Source organism: Triturus cristatus, chromosome 11 (genome assembly GCF_964204655.1).
Source record: "Triturus cristatus chromosome 11, aTriCri1.1, whole genome shotgun sequence".
NCBI classification, from domain to species: domain Eukaryota; kingdom Metazoa; phylum Chordata; class Amphibia; order Caudata; family Salamandridae; genus Triturus; species Triturus cristatus.
This window is the reverse complement of record NC_140594.1, coordinates 717,286,408-717,302,352: the sequence shown is the minus strand read 5'-3', so window position 1 is coordinate 717,302,352 and position 15,945 is coordinate 717,286,408. Positions and strand designations below refer to the sequence as shown.

Here is a 15,945-nt window from a genome sequence, read left to right as displayed (position 1 = left end):
CCAGCATTCCACGGTAACTTTTTTCTAGCTCTCCCACGTCGAAAAGAACATTACAATGGCACGGCTCCGCTCGCGACTCCATATGACTTCACTGGAGCCACAGGTAGACCTCGTCGGCGTGCTGACTTCAGTTCTTTTTCTTCTGCGCCATCGACGTGTAACGGTTTTCTGGGACTCTCCATTTTCTTTACAGTTACTTTATCTGCTGTTTCTCGTGGTGTTGCAGTGCTATGGCGACATCAAAGAAGTCGGGTTTCAAGCCCTTCAGAGAGTGTGGAGGTCTTATGTCTATCACTGACCCTCATGAAGACTGTTTGTGGTGTCTTTCTTCGGACCACAACGTCAGAGGCTGCTCCAGTTTTTGGAAGATGAATCTTTAGGCTTTGAAGGAGAGTGATGCAAAGCTTTTTATGGAGAATGCAAGAAAGGAGAAGAGGGGCCGAAAGAGGTCAAAGTCAAAATCGAACTCGTCGACTTCGCATACTTCGAAGACGAGGAAGCATAAGAAGAAGAAAAGGCATTGTTTCCGACGTCGTTCAAAGAAGGATAGAGCGCCGAGGTCACCTTCTCCGGCTTCATGCCGTCGTTCTAAGGACTTCATCTCACCATCGGCTTCTCCTTCTCCTTAAGCGACTCCGGCACACTCTTCATCACCGAGGGGTTCTCCAGCGCAGTAACCGACGCCCAGGTGTTCTCCGGCGCCAAGGTTATCTCCGGCACCGCAAGATACTCAGGAGCCAAGGTGGTCTTCGCTTGTGCCTACGACCTCACCTATTTTGGGTCCGGCGGTCCCGACGCTGACTTGGCCTCGAGTGCATTCAGGCTCACCCTCTTATCCACCTTTTCCTGGACCTGAGTTGGATCCTTCGCATTTTCTGAATGCGATGTATGGCATGTATGCCAGAGCAGCTTACCCTACCAGTGCGAGGTCGGGCCCCATGGGTCATCCAATCTGGTCTGGATACTGCTGATTTGGTGGCCAGGGTGAGTGATGGGTTCCTCTATTGTCACCAGGAGGCATGCTTGGCTCAGGTCTTCAGGATTTTTACCAGATCTGCAGTTGGATGGGGCCAAGTTGTTTGGAGAAAAGGCTGATTCTGCACTGCAGAGGTTTAAAGACAGTAGAGCCACTGTAAAATCATTGGGTCTTCAGTATCAAACCAGGGGTTTTTGATTTAAAAGATGCTGTGGTTTTGGTAAGGAGGCTTCCTTTTGTGGCCTACAGCAGCTTCAGCAGCAACAGCAGCAACAGCAGCAGAATCCTCTGTACAGATCTTACAGAGGTAATGGTGGAGGTCACCTGCAAGGTGCATCCCATCAACTGTCCTCCTCCTCTTCTTCCTCTCTTGCCCCCACCACTGGTGCCACAGGAAAGCAGCTCTAGATCCCCCATCTTGGAGCATGCTGGTCCTGTAGGGGGTCGTGTGTCCCATTTTCTTCAAGATTGGAAATCTATCACTTCAGACCATTGGGTTTTGAATCTTGTGGAAAATGGATACGCCTTTCCCTCCCGGGAGATTTTTCTCCTCCTTACCCCCCTCGCCAGGGCTGGTGTTCAGAGGATCATTTGTTGCTTTTGCAGCAGGAAGTTCTTGCCTTATTGCAGAAAGGTGCAATGGAGGTGGTTCCGGAGCAGGAAAGGGGTCAGGATGGCTACTCCCGGTATTTCCTGATTCCCAAGAGGGATGGCAGGTTAAGACCTATCCTGGACCTCAGGGTCTTGAATTTTACCTGAACAAAAAACATTCAAGATGTTGACCCTAGCTCAGGTTCTTCAAGCGCTGCAACAAGAGGACTGGATGTTGTTGATCGACTTGCAGGATGCTTATTTTCACATTCCCATCCTGAAGTCGCACAGGAAGTGTCTCTGTTTTACGGTGGGATCTCAGCACTACCTGTTTGCAGTCATTCCGTTCGGCCTTACTTCTGTGCCTCGAGTTTTCACAAAGGTGATGGCAGCTCATCTCAGGAAGTTGGGTATTCCTGTTTTCCCCTATCTGGACGACTGGCTGCTCAAAGCAAAGTCATCGGCGATGGTACTTTATCATCTGAACGTGACAGCGGCTGTTGCTCGGCTTGGGCTTCTCAATAAATGTGCCCAAATCTGACCTAGTGTCCTCACAGCACAACCTGTATGAGCAGTGCTCGACACTACTGTATGTCGAGCTTTCCCACCTCCGCAGAGGATTCTCGACATTCAAGAGATGATTCCTTTGTTTCACGATGGAGCGGTTGTTCCAGTCTTGAAAGTCCTACGCCTGCTCGGTCTGTTCGCTTCCTGCATTCTGTTGGTCAACCATGCAGCTGGCACATGAGGGCTCTCCAGTGGTCCCTCCGCAGGCAGTGGTATCAGCACAACGGAGATCACAGGGAGATGGTCAGGATCTCCAGAGACACTGCAGCGTATCTGACTTGGTGGAGTGTGGAGGGCAATCTGTCGCTAGGAAAGCCCTTTCATCTTCCTTCACCGCTAACCACAGTAATCACGGATGCCTCCACTCTAGGGTGGGGTGCTCGTCTGGGGGTTTGGGAGATAAAGAGCCTTTGGTTCTCCGGAGAAAAGGTTGTTTCACATCAACCTGCTGGAATTGCGGGTGATACATTTAGCTCTCAAGGCCTTTCTTCCCTCCCTTCGCGGTCGGTTGGTTCAGGTCCTGACGGACAACACTACCGCAATGTGGTATATAAGAAAACCGGGAGGAGTAGGGTCAGATCATCTCTGCAGAGAGGCTCTGCGACTCTGGTCCTGGGCTCGGGACCATCAGATGTGTGTTAAGGTAAATCATCTGGCAGGAGTGGTAAATGTTCTTGCGGACAGTCTCAGTCGGCGCTTTTCGGCCGATCACGAGTGGCGGCTTCATCCGGAGGTGGTCCATCTCATCTTCAGGATGTGGGGATTTCCTTGGTTGGACCTCTTTGCCACTCGCGAGAGCGCACACTGCCCGTTGTTCTACAGTCTCTAGTGTCTGATACAGGGCACATTGGGGGACGCGTTTCAGTTGTAATGGAGTTCTCAGCTCCTTTACGTGTTTTCCCCCCATACCCTTGATTCCTCGAGTTCTGAGGAAGATTCTCCAAGACCGGGCCCAAGTCATATTGATCACCCCGGATTGGCCAAGAAGGGTGTGGTACACAGATCTACTTTACCACTCATCGCACCCTCCGCTCCATCTCCCTCTAAGGGCAGATCTCCTCTCACAGTCCCAGGGGCAGGTTCTACACCACCACCTCCAAAGCCTGCACCTTCATGCCTGGAGATTGAACCGGACAACCTGAGTTCTTTCTCTCTCCCACCTGCTGTGGTGGACGTTATTTATTCTTCCAGGTGACACTCCACCAAATCTATTTATTCCTCCAGGTGATCTAAATTTGTGAAATGGTGTGGAGAGAGGTCCATTGATCCTTTGAAGGCCCATTTGTCTGGTGTGCTGATTTTCTCTCTTTCCTTGGCTCAGCAGGGTTGTGCTGTGGCCACGGTAAAGGGTTATTTGTTTGCTTTGTCGGCTTTCCTTTGTTTGCCGGACCAGCCATCCTTGATTAAATCTCCAGTTGTTATGATGTTCATTAAGGGCCTCACCAATAGGTTTCCTCCCATTCCCTTCATTATGCCTCACTGGGATTTAAATCTTATACTCACTTTCCTTATTGGTTCTCTGTTTGAGCCTCTTCATAGTTGTCCGTTGAGGCTTCTGTCTTTTAAAATGGTCCTTCTGATCGCTGTTACCTCGGCCAGGAGGGTAAGTGAGCTTCAGGCTCTTAGTTCCAAACCTCCGTTTTTAACCATTAATGCAGAAAAGATGGTTCTCAGGACCAGGGCTGCTTTCCTGCCTAAAGTGGTTACTCCTTTCCATCTTGGGCAATGCATTACCTTACCTATCTTCTATCCTCCCCCTCGCACTTCCAAGGAGGAGGAGAGACTTCATCGCCTGGATCCTAAAAGAGCTATCAGTTTGTATTTGGACAAATCCAAGGATCTGGACTGGACGATCAGCTCTTCCTGGGCTATGTTGGACATATGAAGGGCAAGGCTTTTCACAAGCGGACACTCACCAGGTAGATCATCTTGTGCATCAAGATCTGCTACGCCTTGGCCAATAAGGAACCTCCTGAAGGTATTAGAGCTCATTCCACCAGAGCGAAGTCTTCTTCTTCTGCTTTGGCTAGAGGTGTTCCCATTATTGACATTTGTAAGACAGCAACTTGGGCCTCCCTCCACACCTTTGCGAAGCATTACTGCTTGGATTCGGAGGTTAGGAGGGATGTTCATTTTGCACGCTCTGTGCTTCAGGATTTTTTGGTATAGGTTGGTGGACACCCTCCTCCGGGAGTGGGACTGCTGTAGGATTCAATTAAAAAAGCAAGGAATCCACAGGCAGATGTGTTCATGAGAAGAAAAAGTTACTTACCTTCGGTAACGCTTTTTCTGGTGGATACAGTATCTGCCTGTGGATTCCTCACTGACCCACCCGCCTCCCCGTTGTCCACCTTCGTATACCAAAGGACTTATTGGTTATTTGACATGGTTGTTTCCCTATTTCGTTTGATTGCCTTGCTATTGGTTTATAGGAAATGCTTTGTTTCTTTAGCGTTTCTTATTTTTCTTTATACTGTGTGTATTTATGTATATATTGTATACTGTGTATACTCCAGTTATGTTGTCGGTCCACTGGTTCGCCTCAGAGGCACGGATCAAATTGGTGGAACTGATGTCAGCACGCCGACGAGGTCTTCTTGTGGATCCGGTGACGTCATACAGAGTCGCGAGCGGAGCCGTGCCATTATGACGTCCTCGTCGACGTAGGAGAGCTAGAAAAAAGTTTCAGTGGAATGCTGGCGAAGTGGTAATTCAAAAGGTTAGAAATTCAAATACAGATACTGTATCCACCAGAAAAAGCGTTACCGAAGGTAAGTAACTTGTTCGTCTGCTCCCATAGCAACCTGCTCATTACTCTTCTTTGTAAATAATGGAAAAGAGTCATTGCCCCTAGTTGGCTGTTCTCTTAACTTCCCCCTGCTTGGTGCTCCTCCCATGCCCACTCTGCTTGTATTTTTCACTTTGTCCCACCATATTCCACCTGCAAGTCCCTTGAAGTATTTGACTCCAGCACAAAGAGTAAGGTCAGAGAATAAGACATTGCAGAGTGAAATTTATGACTTCTCTTGGATGCTTTGAGGCAGTTGCATTGCCATTCTATTTGCCTACTCTGGCTGCCATTGCCTCTCATTGAGCCCTCTCTATATCTCCCTGTACTTTGGGATGCTTCTGAAACTTCTTGAGATGCTGTTGTGAGTCCCCTATAGGGCCCACTGTAGTTCTCCCCTATGTTAGCCTAACTGTACACGTTGTAGGCTGCTTTTGTTTTGCAGAAGTAACAAAGTCACACATTTGTTTTTGTGCCACACTATTATTTTAGAAATAGGCTGCACATGTTTTGTTATCCAGCGCTTCTGCTGGGATTCAGAATGAAAATTTTGTGCAAGTTCAAACAACATAGTCCCCTCTTTTTCTATGTGGTTGGACCCTAACACCTAGACATAATAGAGAGACCCAGCTGCTGTTTTCGAGTATGGTATCTCTTATCACATAAGCAGTGACTTGTCGCTTTGAATATAGACAGGAGAATTTCTAGCAGAGTGAAAGATCCTGAGATGCAGACTACCCAACTACAAATGCCCGGTATGGGGGCTGGTTCAAACACCAGAGATCTGATATATCACTGTGCTCAGGTAATGAGACTAGACTAGGCAGATATATCATTAGGCACGATAGCGCTTTTCATTGTATACTGTTTATTAGTAATGCTAATTACCCCGTTAAGTTTTGTATGTTTTCTAATTGCAGTTCAGTTGCTTCATAATAGACGTGATAGTTTCAATAAATATTACAAACTGTTCTCGTGACTCATTCTTGTTTAATATGGACATGAATGGGTAAAAGAACAAAGGTTATTATTTGTTACCACGGTTCCCTGAGGGGACTGGAATGTTGTGTTCTGGGGTGCCTACTTGCGGTTACTCTGAAAAGGGTGAGGGGGCAGGTAAGCCATTATGAGCGAGTCGGATTTGGGCCCTTAGGTACTGATGTGCTATGGTGGCACAGTCCCTACATACTGATGTCCTGTGGTCCCAGACATTGTTCTGTTTTTAGACAGGATCCCTGCAACAATGCCTTCCACTGCCCCACACATAGGCAATGACCTCTACTAAACAAAAAAAAAACGATTTTTGATCCTGGTGTTCTCAAACAGTTGTTCAGCATTTAAAGCAATTTTTAGGTATGCTTCTTAATTCTTGTTTACAACATTTATTGGATTTTCTGACTTTTCTTTTAGATCGTCATATTTTATTAACTCCTTTCTTTTTAATCCTCTTAAATTGTGAAAAGCACCTTTGCATCTGCAGTGGGCCCTTTCCAAATATTGGTCCTGATATTATGTGCAAAACTCTTTCAGTAGGTATCCACACTTCCCCGCTAAAGGATTGGCCACCTTACGGTTGATCATATGGTGTTCCAACATCAATCTACACATAAATTACGTCATTGCTGTCAGAAACCAACATCCCAAAACTCTTGCAGTTGGTCCCACGCTATAGAGAAGTCTCTCTTTGGAGAGAATAAAAATTTCAAACCTGGAGAACTACCTTGCTCCAAATGAGAAGACCTTCTTTGAGAATGGGTATCAGACCTGAAGGTCTCTGCCTTGGTCATGGTCCCTCCAGCATTAAGGCCTAATCAGGTCCCTTTTTGAGAGTCTCTGACAGGAAACCTTGTCTCAAGTGTGTCTTAGATTGAACCTGCTAAATGAGGGGAATGTGGGAACGGTGCACACCATACCGGTTTCATAGGGATAGCCTTTTTAGAAAATATCCCACTGCTTTTATTCAGAGACAATATCTTATGATTGCCCTGTAATCTATGTAGAAGATTTAAATTAACAGCCAATAGGGCGTGTAATGTGAGTTGGGCAATTTCGAACAAAGCTTTCAATCCAATGTCTTGTGAAAGCCTACAGACAATTGGATAATTACCTGAAGGGAGATACTTCACTCACTCTGCTGCCTCCCCTTTTTAGGGATGTATTGCATCATCTTAGGATGTTGACAGGAAGACCTACAAGTGTCATTGTGAATGTATTATATTTGTTTTTTTGTATAAAGCAAAAATGTGACATGAGTGCGCTTTTGATGGGCAGATCTTTTTTTAACTTTACCTTGTAGCTACTTTCCTGATTTCTAACTACATTTACTTTCTGGTCCCTTCCTGCAGAGTTGGAGAACTCTTCCGATAAAAATTGTAAGCTGTCTGAAGCCTTGCGTCTAAATCCTAACTTAATCAAGGATTCCCGATCACCCTCGGAGGAGCGGCTTGAGGCGAAGCTGGAAAAGATGGGTGTGAAGAAGGTACGCAGGAGGCTTATTGTTCTAAATTGGGATTTTTATTGTATCTTGTGAAATATTTTTGAATCAGAATTGCTCATTTGCTGGTACTTGAAAGTTGATGTAAGTATATGTTTGTCAGTCTGTAATTAAAGGGAATTCCCTGTTCTCTAAAGGGCCCATAGACTATCCTTATTGACATACATTTTATATGCTATTCCCTGTCAAACATCAGGTTGTCAGTGAAAAATGAAACCTCATTGAAGATTTGTAACACTTCTTGTGAGACAGTCTAGTAATATTTCCTCATTTTTGGCAGTTACTCACTGGCTGCACCAAAAAACAGTTGTGAGGGCCAAGGTGTTCAATCACAGTGGGAGATTCACACTGAAAGTCTAGACTAGTTTCCACAATTACATGACTCCAAAATGGCCCAGAAAGGACATATCGTTAATAGCAGTATTCAAATGATGCCTTAAAGTTGTAGCTAGTCCTCATCCAATATCTGGTGACTGGAATAAAACCAGTACCATCTCCTATTTTCCAAAACCTATCTTGGGCAATTTTGAGTTCTGTTTGACAAGATCATAAAAGAAATCGGATAGAGACTTCTAGTGGCAGGTTTCTTACCATAGAATTTTCCCCAGGTGTCAGAATGGATCCAGAAACTTTTGATGAGCAGTCACCTTGTGCACTGGTAGGTGGTGTTATTCGGCTACTTTTGGCGTCGGCGTGGTCTCCCCCGCCCGAAGTGACATGTGTGGTGCCTACATAGGCACCACCTCAGCGCACTGACATCAGTTATTTTCTTTCCACACTAGTCAGCGCAGATCTGGAGAGAGCTACCCCCAGTCACTTTTTGATTGACCTTTTTTTTTACCCTTTTGTCGAATACTTTTTAAGACTTTGTCTCCTGGTGTGCAGTATGTCCACTAAGAAGGCAGGATTTAAGCTGTGTAGCTCCTCTCACTGACCGAGAGATGTTGGTGATGGACCCGTATTTGCTGTGCCTTTGGGGTTTGGAGTGCAATCATGACACCAAGACAAGCGTGGGCTGCTGCGCCATGAATCCTATGGCGCTGAGGGTGTGGTCCCTCAAGCTCCTTGTTGCCCAATGTCATATGACCCTGCGACGTTCCAGATCTCAGTCTCAAGGAAGGTCCCAGAATCATTCACAGGATTCTGCTCGGTGATCGTTGGCTCACTCCAAGTCGCTGGAGAAGTTTGGGTAAGCCCCACAACAAAAAGAAGTCAAAGAGGTCTTCGACTTTGCAGTGCAAGTCTTCGGACGAGTCGCAGGGCTGTCGGCACTTGAGGCCAAGTCCTGTGGTGGAGCATGTTCCTAAGCTGTTATGGCGCTTCCCTGAGTTTCTGTGAGCCAGAGCAACCCACACCGATCTGAAAGAATTTAATTAGATCATGCACCTAATTTTTGGATGGCCCTAACCCTCTGGAGCACCCTCAGGCCCCATGGGTCTGGGAGGGCCCCCTACTTGTCTTCCGCCAGTGAGTTCAGTCTGGACCCAGGTATCCAGTGACAGATCCAGTCCCAGCGGTGGCGCCGCCTCCATCATCATTCTTGATTCCGATATGGAGCCGAACAGGTGTGATCTGACCCCAGGTCCGCTGCTGATTGGGGGCAGACTCACCATATCGGGGCTAGTGCCTTATTCATATAACAGGCCTTGTTTGGGTTTTTATTGGGAGGAGTTGGTGGACTCTTATGGATATCAGACACTAGAAGATCTAGAGGACACCTGGTATAAGGATCTGGCAGATGCCAGTGGACTAAACACTGGCTTGGTCTCTCCCCCTACCGTAACTACGGAGGAGGGTGCCTCATTTGTAATAGTGGTGCTGTGGGCGGCTGAAGTGCTGGACCTTATGCTACCTTTATTATCAGTCAAGACAAACTTCTTCACGGAGGTGCTTCACCCGGGAGTTGTCCCCCACTACCACTGCTCCCATTTAATGAAGCATTTACTGACGTTTTACTCGGGGCCTGGTCCAAGCCCTGCACAGGGGCTCCTGTGCATAGGACGATTGTGGGCTGTCACTGCCCCGTCCCAGGGGACCCTAGCTTCCTCATCCAGCACCCCACTCTGGAGAACCTAGTGGTCCAGGCCTCCACCTCCAAAATCAAGTCCGGTGAACTCCACTGGATAGGGAATTCAAAAGGTTGGATACCTTCTGGAAGAGGATGTTCACTTCTGCCAGCCTGGCACTGCGTTCGGTGAACATCGTGTGCCTCTTTAGACGACACTCCCATACGATCTGGGACTTGGTTGTGCTAGTGCTGTTCATGGTCTTGGAAGAGGCCCAAGCCAAGTTCACCATCAGATGTGGTCTAGACATGACAGTCTCTGCACCTGGTTGAGACCCCCTGCTTTTTCGGGGAATGTCGAAGCCTCACTCATGAACATGCCCTTTGACGACTCCCATCTCTTTGGAGAGAAGGCAGAATCAGCACTGGAGCATTTTTAGGACAGCAGAGCTACGACCGGGTCCTTGGACCTTTCCATGGCTCCTCACAAACCCCATTTCGCCTTTCCCCGTTTGGTGACCATGGAAGGGGTTTTCATCCACCTCTCTACACTCCCAGCCACCATGGCCAACAAGTTTCACAATCTTTTCGTGGCCCAGGACCACGTGGGACAGGTAGCCATACGTTGGGCCAGTCCACCACCCCCTGGCAGCCTCAGTATCCAAACTCCTCTAATTTTCCCTCCGACCATCATGGGCATGGGGGGGATATGCCATCACTTGCACTACTGGAGGTCAGTAACATCTGACCGTTGTTTTTTGCAGCTAGTCCAAAGAGGCTACTCCCTCCCTTTTGTGACCACCCTGCTGCCCACCTGCGACTCAATGATGGAGGACCAACTCTCCTTACTCTGCCAAGAGGTGTTGGCTGACTTGGCCAAGGGAGCCATAGAGAAGGTGGTGGCATCAGAAATAGTTTGTGGTTGCCATTTCTGCTACTTTCTAGTGCTAAAGAAGGAAGGAGGCCTTAGTCCTATTCTAGACCTGCACCTTTTTAACCTGTCCTTGAAAAAGGAAAAATTGAAAATGCTTATGCAAGTACTGTCTGCCATGGACCCAGGAAACTGGATAGTAGTGTTGGACTTGGATGAACCATATTTCCACATTCTCGTCCTGCCTACCCACAGGCATTCTTTGCGGTTCATGGTGTGTCAAGAACACTTTTAGTTTGCTGTGCTCCCCTTCTGCGTTATCAGTGCCCCCTTAGGGGTTCACAAAGGTGTTGTTGATGGTCGCAGCTCATCTGCGGAGGTTAGGGTTTCCAGTCTGCCTCCACCTCGACGATAGGCTTTTGAAGGAAGGCTTGCCTCAGGCAGTTGTCTCCCATCTTTAGACTATGACGAACCTTCTGCATTCGATGGAGTTCACTACCAACGTGCCAAAGCCACACCTGACTCCCTCTCAGATGCTCCCAATCATGGGAGTGTTCTGGACATGGTACAGTTTTAGCTCTATCCTCCCGAACGGTGGATATTCAGACTGTGATACCGATGTTTCAGCCTCTAGCCTGGATTTCGGTGACACTGACTCAGAGTCTGCTGGGTCTCAAGGCCTCCTGCATCCTTCTTGTGAGACATGCTTATTGGCATATGCAGGCTCTTTAGAGAAACCTGAAGTTCCAGTGGGTGCAGCATATGGGGAACCTCTCCGACATGGTCCAGATCTCGGAGGGAACTGCAAAACACATGTGGTGTTTAACAAAAATTGATCGGGTCAGTGGGAGACCCCTCTCTCTTCCCCAACTATAGCTGACAATACTGACAGATGTTTCACTCCTGGGCTGGGGCGGCCATCTGGGAGTGGTGGCAATCAGAGGACTCTGGTGTCCAGCAGAATCCGTGCTCCACATGAATATGTTAGAGCTTTGGGCGATCTGATTGGCATTGAAAGCCTTTCTTACTTGAAGCAGAGGAAGGCTGCTTCAGGTGTTCATCGAAAATAGCAGGGTTATACACCTGTACCTAAAAAAGGATCATGCGTGGAGATTGAGCGGTGACAGTTGACAGTCTTTGCCTTGCGCCCGAAGTCTGCAATGTTATCTTGGCAGCCAGATGTCCCTTCACCGCTGCAGTATACGCCTCCCGTTCGAACACGTTTGTGACCTGGTATACAGACCAACATGTTGACCCTTTATCTAAGCCCTTTTCCCAATCTCTTCTGTTTATTCATTCCTTGGCCCAGCTTGACTCTGCTTTGGGCATGTTGAAGGGTTATTTTTCTGCCATCTCTGCATTTTTGCAGTTGCCTGATCACTCATCCCTCTTTAAAACTCCTATTGTACATAGATTCTTAAAATGCCTCCAACATATGTTTCCACCAGTGCCTCTTAATATGACCCGGTGGGACTTAAATTTAGATCTTACATTCCTTATGTGCGCTCCCTTTGAGCTGCTCCACAACTATTCACTCAAACTCCTCACCATCAAGATGGCCTTTCTGGTAGTGATCACATCTGCCCGAAGGGTAAGTGAGTTACAGGTATTGTCTGCACATCCTCCGTATCTCCCTTTAACGTAGGCCAATCCATCACTCTGCCTACCTTCTATGCTCTACCTCACACCTCTAAGAAGAGGAGAGACTCCATCGGATGGGCCCCCAAAAAAGCAGCGTTCTACCTTAACCGCACAAAAAAATTCCTGGTAGACAATCATCTCTTAGTGGGGTACGTCGCAGCTAAAAAAGGTAAGGCGGTGCAGAAATGGACCATCTCACGATGGATAGTGCTCTGCATCAAGATCTGCTTCCCTTTGGTGAGAAAGCAACCTCCTGAAGGCTTGGAGCTCATTCTACCAGAGCAAGGCTGCGACCACTGTGTTAGCTTCTGGAGGTATTTTCTTGGATATCTGTCAGACAACAACAGGGGCTTCCTTGCATCTATTTATGAAGCACTACTGCCTATATAGTCAAGTCTGCGAGACGGTCACATTGCCCGTTCAGTCCTGCAGGGCCTTTTAGTCTAATCCGTATCGCAGTCCCACCTCAGCAGAGATATTGCTTGGCTATCTATACTAAGGTTAGGAATGTGCAGCTAGAAGTATCTGTCAGATGAACAAGTTACTTACCTTCGGTAACGCCTTATTTTGTAGAGTCTCTGTCTAGCTGCTGATTCCTCACAGACTATACCATCCTTCCTCCTCTGCGAATGGATCTTAGAGTAAGGGTTTGTTCCTCTTTTCTAAGGGTCCTAGTTTAGCGCACCAGTTGTCAGTCTTCCTCTTGGCTCCATGCTTCTGGCGTGGAAAGTTGCAAAAAGGAAATGACATCAGCACGCTGGGGTGGCTCCTATATAGGCACCGCACATGTCCGTTCCTGTGCGGATGACACAGATAATGCCACGAGGAGCCGAACAATGCCACCGACTGGTGCGCAGGGGTACCACTCACCAAACGTTTCCGGATCCAGTCTGACGCCTGGGAAATATTCTAAGGTAATGAATCTGCAGCTAGGTAGAGAATCTACCATATTAGGCGTTACGGAAGGTAACTTGTTCATCAAGCAGATCCCTACTATGGTTTGACCAGGCCACAGCCTCAATCTACTCCTGTCACTCCCAAATCAGCATTATATAACTTGATTGCTGTTTGCTGACTCCTTGAGTATTTCCATAAACGATCTTCATTAGCTGAAATCTGGAAAAATCCTGACAGGCAAATGTAGTGGATTCAGAGTTTTGCACACCACTAATCAGGAGGTGAGAGAATACACACTATCAGTACTCTGTCCTTATTCTGAGATCTGAAACTTTGAATGAGGCTCAGATTGTTCACCCAGTAAATAACATAAGGTGCAGTGTCAGTGTTTACTTGATTCTCATTTACCTCCTGGTATTATTTGGTGGAGTGAATAAGCTCATAAATAGGCTATGACATATATCCAGTGAACCTAGCAAATTGACAGATTATGAATATTGAATTACCTCCTCATCCATTCGTCATCTCATTTCTTACTTAATGCAGTTGTGAGAGTAAGCTTCACCAGAATAGCCCCCACGAGCATCACCATTCTAAATGTCACCCTTTATTGTTAATTATTAAAAGAGAGCAGGCCTTCTACTCATTCCTGGAGTTCTTGCTTGGTATTTTCCGGCTGTCAAACCAGTCAAAATTGTCCCTTCATTTTTAGGTCTCGCCTGAGCTATCGCGTTAGCGATGCTCTGCGAGACTTATTGAGAGGGCTCCAAAAAGTGGTACCAGGCCAGCCTAGCGATACAGTGCATGTGCGCGCGCGCACGCCGCGCTTGACGCGATTACTTTCACTTTGGCGGCCGCACGGTGCTTTGATGTTTGATTGCGATCGCGATCACTTTTGCGGCCGCGTGTTCAATTAGCGTCCCTGTCACTGTGTCCTGCACTCTCTCCTACCACTTTTCCGTATGCTTTTCACTCCCCATGGCTGTTACTCTGCTGTGTTGTTGCATATTTATATAGCGCGAACTCGACCCGAAGGTATTGGAGAGCTTTACATAGCACCGTATTTACATTACACATTCAGGCATATGCTTTTCACTCCCCATGGCTGTTACTCTGCTTTGTTGTTGCATATTTATATAGCGCGAACCTCGACCTGAAGGTATTGGAGCGCTTTACATAGCACCGTATTTACATTACACATTCAGGCACGGGGAGATTAAGTGATTTGCCCAGAATCACAGGATGTGGACGCGACCTCGAGGCTCGAACCCTGGCTTCCTGCATCAGAGGCGGCAGCTCACAGTTACACTTATTTTTTACACTCACTATGCTTGTCCCTCTGCCTTGCACTCTGTCCTGCCACCTTCTTAAAGAGGCTGGAGACCTACAAAACGGCTCTGCGCATGCCCCACTAGTGCGCAACTTACAACGTGAAATCATACTCAGCCTTAGGCCTCACGCTTAGGGGGAGCACTGGGACGCTAACACTTCATGAGCTCACTTAAAACATTACCAAGATAGCTCCCGCAAAGGCGCCCTTTTTGTAAATTTTATGTATCGCAAAAACAAAAATGGGTGTACTGGTGGCCTTCAGTCTTAAAGTGCTCTTGAGTAACTAAAGATATAAACAGGACCCATCGCAAAAACAACTCGCCTATAAATATAATCTAGGGTTGCTACCTTGCTTGCGCCTTACTCTATGCTGTTAGGACATCATGTTTCTACTACGGGCTTGTTATTCGGTGTGTCTGTTCTATTACTTTATCTGACATGCTAGTCCAGCTGGTTCAACAGAAAAAAACATCACAAGTCCTCGCACTTTCTCCTGCTACTAAATACAGTTCGGCCATTGCTTCCATGATCACTTCACCCTCCCTATGTATTTCACTCCCCGTGCCTGTCCCTCTGCCTTGCACTCTCTTTGCCACTTATCCTCATGTTATTCTCTTGTGCCCAGTCCCTCGGCTCCACACTCTGCTTTGCCACTTACCCTTATGTTCTTTAATCATTGTACCTACTTGTCTATCCTGCACTCTGTCCTAACAGTTATCCTTATGTTTTTCACTTTTGCCTTTCACCTGCCCCGTACTCTGTCCTAACAGTTATTTTCATATAAGTGCTCGTGAGTAACTACACTTGTAAACCGAATGCAGAGCAAGGACTACTCTCCTATAAAAATAATCTAGGGTTGCTACCTTGCTTGCGCGTTACTCCATGTTGTTAGGACATCAGGTTTCTGGTACGGGACTTGTTATCCGGTATGTCAGTTCAATTACCATATCCGGCTTGCTAGTCCAGCTGGTTCAATAGAAAGAAAACACAACGTATAACGTTGTCTCACAAATATTCCAAAAACGTTATACTTATCCCTCTGGCCCGCACTCTCTCCTCCCACTTAAACATATGCATACAGTCTAACTTTCCTTACACCTCGTTGCTTGCTCCCTTTTTTGTCTTTATTAGGTCCCTCATGTTTGATTTTCTGCCATATAGTACTTACATTGCATTTTTTCGCTTTTGCTGCCAAAACACGCACAGTACAATATTCTCTCCCTTTTGCCCTACATTCTAACTTACCACTTATCCTCATATTCTTCAATCATCGTGTCTATCTCTTACTACACACTTTCTGCTGCCACCTCTCCTCATGTTTCTCCACTTGCTCGATCTGTCTCTCTGCTTTGCACTCTCTACTGCCACCTATCCTTATATTGTACTACTGTGCTACTTACACATTTTGGGCCTCATGTAGGTAGCTAAATACCGGTCGGTAACGGCCGAAATTCGGTAAATATCCCGTTACCGACCGGTATTTAGTCAAGTGAGATGTAGGAGGCCAAAAACCAGTTTTCGGTAAATATGAAGCGGTAAATACCGATTCATATTTACCGAGTTCTAAAATACCGATTCATATTTTCCGAATACATATTTACCGAATCGGTAAATATGAAGTGGTAAATATGAAGTGGTAAAACTGAAAAAGACATGTAGGTAAATTCGGTAATTAAGAAATCCATGAAATTCGGTAATTAAGAGTCGGTAATTAACACTGATTGAAAGCAGGTGGTAAGCATCAACAGTGCATATAAGCAATCCCAAAATGCAACAGCGTGGA

General features: G+C 46.7%; 1 protein-coding gene across 1 annotated transcript in view; it reads left to right on the top strand.

The window, feature by feature from the left end:
- LOC146785368 (cilium assembly protein DZIP1L-like) overlaps positions 1-15,945 on the top strand; it is a 346,296-nt gene that overhangs the window by 3,734 nt on the left and 326,617 nt on the right. The window contains exon 2 of the mRNA XM_085633029.1: positions 7,268-7,401. Within this exon, the coding sequence (XP_085489155.1) occupies positions 7,268-7,401 (134 nt within the window). The remainder of the gene's footprint in view (positions 1-7,267; positions 7,402-15,945) is intronic.